This window comes from Leptonychotes weddellii, chromosome 9 (assembly GCF_054177405.1).
Source record: "Leptonychotes weddellii isolate Sample4059 chromosome 9, ASM5417740v2, whole genome shotgun sequence".
Lineage (NCBI taxonomy): Eukaryota > Metazoa > Chordata > Mammalia > Carnivora > Phocidae > Leptonychotes > Leptonychotes weddellii.
Genome location: NC_138377.1, coordinates 124,731,249 through 124,736,516, shown reverse-complemented (window position 1 = coordinate 124,736,516; position 5,268 = coordinate 124,731,249). Strand labels below are relative to the sequence as shown.

General features: G+C 56.0%; 1 protein-coding gene across 2 annotated transcripts in view; it reads left to right on the top strand.

The window, feature by feature from the left end:
• The window catches only part of LOC102748141 (pro-interleukin-16-like), a 24,163-nt gene that overhangs the window by 15,541 nt on the left and 3,354 nt on the right, over positions 1-5,268 (top strand). The window contains exons 9-11 of one of the 2 annotated variants that reach the window (XM_081831782.1): positions 896-1,988; positions 3,494-3,762; positions 4,921-4,939. In XM_081831782.1, coding sequence (XP_081687908.1) covers positions 896-1,988; positions 3,494-3,762; positions 4,921-4,939 — 1,381 coding nt within the window. Of the gene's footprint in view, positions 1-895; positions 1,989-3,493; positions 4,421-4,920; positions 4,940-5,268 lie in introns of those variants that run through there. The other variant, XM_081831781.1, reaches the window with a different exon arrangement.

The following is a 5,268-nucleotide window of genomic DNA, read 5'->3' as shown; positions in this document are numbered from 1 at the left end:
CGGAATGCATAATAACCACGCAGCTCTTCCGGATTATGCAGAGCATCTCCAATACCTTGGAGGCTTAACGCTCTCACGGTTTGCTTCCCTGGAGGCCCCGCACAGAGACGGGGGACAGCAGGGGTCAGTCCTCCTCATGCTGGGCTGCTTTCGGGTATCAAGCATCCCCCAGAGCGCAAATCCAGAGCAGCGTACTCTTCACCAGGGCAAGATCAGACCGGGGTGGGGGGGCCACAGGAGGGTCCACATCCACTTGGCGTCTTTACCGCGTGGGACTCGGGGGCCGGCCTCGCTCTGTCTCTGGGTAAGAGAGTCTCCCCACCTTTCTAGAGGGGATGCACAGATATGTAAGATGCTGAGCAGCGAGAGGGGGTTAAGAACCGAGGTGAGCTGGGGTGCGCCCCGTCTGAAGGCATGCACTTTGGCAGTGCTTTTTAATGAGATGGGTGGTTGAAAGCAAAAATGGCCACCAATCTGGGACCTTTGGCTTACAAGTTTTAAAAGGTACGAAAATTACTTTGGCTTTTAAATTTGCAATGACTTATGAGCAGTTTGCTTTAGTGCAGTGGAAAGGACGCTAAGAATCAGGAGGTTCTGTGGGGTCTCGCCCTCGCTGTGCCAACAGGTGATCCCTTACCCGTGTGGATGTTGGATTTCTCAGTTGTGAAATACCAGAGATTGGCCCACATATTCTCTGCAGACCCTTCCAGCTCTAAAATGCAGAGAAGCTAAGTCTTGGTTCTGTGGTGCAGAGAATGGTGCCGGGGGTGGGGGTGTGGGGTAGCTGCCCCCCCAACCAGGGCTGGTCTCCGCCCCCAGAACACTCCTTGCTATCTAGCTCTGAAACCAGGACAGGGGCGTAACGCTCAGCTTGGGCCTTGTTTCTGTTCCCCAGGGATTCAAACATCCCCAGCCAAACACCCACTCCTTAAGAGGCAGGCTCGGATGGACTGTAGCCTTGATATCACCACCGAAGACCCCTGGGTTAGAATTTCCGACTGCATCAAAAACCTGTTTAGCCCCATCATGAGCGAGAACCACGGCCACCTGCCTCTGCCACCCAGTGTCAGTCTGGGTGAAGAAGATGGGGTGCGGGGCCCCCCAGACGGGACGCCGCCCAAGCCGGATGCCACGGGCGGTGCTCCCAAAGCTCACAAGTCGGTGGACAGTGGCACCGTGAAGAAGGGTCCCCCCGTGGCCCCCAAGCCAGCCTGGTTTCGCCAAAGCTTGAAAAGTTTGAGGACGCGTGCCCTGGAGCCGAGGCGGCTGCCTGACGCGGCCTCCCCGGCCCAGCCGATCCCCGCGCCCCGGGAGCGCCCGGGGCCACCCACTCGGACCTTCTCCTCCTCCATCCAACAGAGGATCAGCTCCTTTGAGACCTTCGGCTCCTCACAGCTGCCCAACAGAGGAGCGCAGAGACTGAGCCTGCAGGCCTCCTGGGGGGAAGCAGCACAGACTCCCGGGGAACAAGGGGGAGGACAGGTCGCTGGCCTCTCGGGCCGAGGGGCCGCCCCCACCGTCCAGCCGCAACCACCGGAGGAAGAGCACCTGCCGCGGGGCTCGCCCACCTCCTCCGAGACCGGTGAGCCGGGTGTGTCGGGGTCACCTCTGCCAGGACAGCAGTCCAGCCAGAAAAGCCCCCTCCCTGACCCCGACCCTCTCTCGAGGCTGTTGTCCTCACGGACTGAGGAGCCCCGAGGCCCTGTTGTCAAGATGCCGGGTCAGCGGGCGCGGAGCTTCCCCCTGTCCAGGACCCAGTCCTGGGAGACGAAGCCGCTGGATGAGAAGACCAGCAAGCTCTACTCCATCAGCAGCCAAGTGTCGTCGGCGGTCATGAAGTCCCTGCTGTGCCTTCCGTCTTCCGTCTCCTGGGGCCAGACTCCCTGCAGCCCCAAGGAAGGGGGTTCTCCCCCGTCGTTGGCCGGGGACGCCCCAGCTGTGAACAGTTCTGCGGATGCTCCTGCCTCGGACACAGGCTTCTCACTCAAGTGAGTGTGCCCAGGATCTCCTCCAGCTTCCTGTCTTCCTGTTCTTTCTCGTCTTTCTTTCATAACCGTGCATAACTTTATTTAAAACAACGTCTCGGGTACCCTAAGGGATTGTTCTACCTGTTCTTTCCTGGGCGTGGGCGTGTGCATTACACCCTCCGTATGAAGGAGGAGTTTCACAACCCCTGGTCTGGGGGTGGGGAGGCGCTGGTGGTCCCTGGTGCGTGGCCCATGGAGGTTTGGAAAGCAAATGCACATCAGACGTGTCCCGCTCCTGCTCAGGAAGTTCAGACTGGAGCCGGCAGAGGATGACCCTCTCCCCTCCTCACCCCCTGAAGGAATCCACACATACTCTGTACGTGGCTTCCGGCCCCTGGACTGGGCGTCAGGATGTCTGGGACCCAGTCCTAGCTCTGGCGCTGACTCCCTGGCCACGAGCGGGCTCCTCATGCTCAGTTTGCCCTTCCGCTGAGATTAGGAGGTGCGCAGGACCTGCTCCAAAAAACTGGGTGAGGGGAGCTCCAGTTCCCCGGGGCTCCCACTGTGGGATGAGATCCTGCCTTGAATTAGAACAACTCTGCATTTACCAGCTTTACTTCTTATTCTTAGACTGCTGAGAAAGGTTTGAGACCCATTGACCCTGATGTTTCATGTTCCAGCCCCAGCAGACAGCCTGGGAGGGAACAGGATTGAGCCAGGAACACACATCTAGAGCAGGGTCTCAAGAGCCAGACCGACCCATGGGTAGCTCCCGGGAGCCGGTCAGATGTAGAGACGCCCCATAAAGTTGAGGTTTCCCAGGAGCTGGCTCTCTCTGGCTGAGAAGCTATTCTCCAGTTGGAACTGGGAGGCTCACCATCAGAATGTACTCTGCCGCGGGATCTCTTCACCTGCTGGTAGTAAATGTCTGCCCATCAGAGGGAGGAAAAATGTCTTCTCATTGAAACCACAGTTTCCTGCAAAGTATGAGGCGTAGCTGAAAAAAAGCTGGCTACAGGTATCAAAATACGTTCCAAAGGAAAAGGAAGGCCAGTTGCTGGGTGCATGGGCACTATTTGTGGTTATTAGGTGCTAATAATGGGGGGGATATGCAGGTACTGAGGGCAGGCGTGAAGGAGCGCAGAGGTGAGTGTGTGCGAGGTGCCATGGCCATGATCCGACTGTGGTGTTGGGGCCAACTGTCCAAAGCATCCGCTGTACTCTGGGGTGAGGTGCTGACATTTGGAAACCCTGACCGGGAGTCCGACACACCATGATCTGTGATTGTGAATCCTGGATCTGGGCATTTCACAGCCGTGTGAGCACAGACAAGGGTTCACCCTCCGTAAGCCTCAATGTCCTGATGGCTTCGGTGGAGGGATGCTGGCATCTACTCAGATTTGTTACATCATATTACAGAATGCATGTCGGTGCCCAGCCCCATGCCTGGAACAGAGTGATTACACAATGATCGTGAGCTCTTACTAATATTCTGATTCGTACCGTGTGCTGTTTCTCTATGAAAGCCTTTCAGAGCTGAGAGAGTACACAGAGGGGCTCGGGGAGCCCACGGAAGCTGACAGCTGGGACCACAGCTCCCCTCAGTCTGGCCAATCGGTCATCTCCCTGCTGAGCTCCGAGGAATTAAAGAATCTCATTGAGGAAGTGAAGGTTCTAGATGAAGCGACGTTAAAGGTAGGCTTCCTTTGTAAGCACTTACAGTGGCCAGACGGGATGCAGAAGCGGCCCCCGGGGTCCTGCCCGTGGGAGAGGGACATTGCGTCACTGGATCACAGTAAGACCCGCCACTCGAAGGAAGCTTTGTAGCTTATTGAGTGCTTTTAATCATTGGCTTATTGCATCTTTTCAACCATTTTGTAGGTGAGAAAGGTAGGGCTCAAGAGTTTTCTTTCTCTAAGTTCTGTGCCACGTCTCCATCCCACGGGCTGCTGGCCAGGCGTGCGTGTCCAGGGAGACGCTTGCTTCACGGGAGCGTGCTGTTATAAGCAGCCATGGGTTACCAGCTCTCACCGCGGAGACCTCCCCTGCACAGGGAGACGTGATCGATCCCAGGGCTTGCAAGCCGCCCCCCTGCCCCGTTTCACTCAAGTCATTGTGAAAGTCCCACTTCCCATATGCTCCTGAGCACACCCCAAAGATGTGAGGAGAGGAAGTGGCCAGGCAGAGCTGAGGTCAGCTCAGCTCAAATGAGCACTAGCTCAAGGGCTTGCCCCTCCTGGGTCGTCCCGGATCTGCAATGGCTTTTTGCACCAGAATCATCCAGACTGGGGTGAAAGCATTAAGGAGGCATCATAGCTGAAATTCCCAAGGTCAAAGGTGTTGGCTCAGCCTGAGCCACACAAGACGCTCTGGGCTGTGATTCACTCATCACCCGGACCCTGGGACCATCATCCCCAGCTCTTCATTCCACATGGAATAACAGGGTCAAAAGTGTTGTGTCAAAAACAAAGAGCTGTCTTGTCTAGGGTGTCACTGGGAGGCCATTTGTTTTTCTGCTGGGCAAGAGCAGGTAACCTGATACTTGGGTCAAAGTGGGGAGATTTGGGCCAACGCTGGGGTAGAGGTGGGTGGAGCGGTACCCTCATCCCCCTGGGTCCTGGGGACTCCCAGTCAAGGGATCACAGAGTCAGCTGCGCGCCAGGAGCTCTCGTGGGGTCAGAGCAAGGGAATTCTTTGATGTAAGGTTATTCCCTAGCACCAAGGTACAAATTGGTGGCCCGAGAGCCATGTGGACCTCACGTGTATTTTATTTGGTCTGCATGGTGACTGCTACAATTATTATATTCTAAAGATGATAAAACCTGAACTGATACCTGGGCATCTGGTTTCTCTCTTTGTTGAAAGGGAACCATCGGGTAGCACTGGGTTCTTCTGCACCAGGTTCTTCAGCACAGGAGATGGGCTCCCTGGTTCTCTGCAGAACATGGCAGAGCCGTGTTCTCCAACGGGCTGGGTTTCCAGCTGACTTAGCGGCACCCAGCCCTGTCCGAACCAGTGTGGATGCTGGCGGGGTGGCCAGGAGGGGAAAAGAGCAGCACCTGTTACTTTATTTTTTTATTTTTTTCCTTTTTTTTTTTTTTAAAGATTTTATTTATTTATTTGAGAGAGAGAGAATGAGAGACAGAGAGCATGAGAGGGAGGAGGGTCAGAGGGAGAAGCAGACTCCCCGCCGAGCAGGGAGCCCGATGCGGGACTCGATCCAGGGACTCCAGGATCATGACCTGAGCCGAAGGCAGTCGCTTAACCAACTGAGCCACCCAGGCACCCCTATTTATTTATT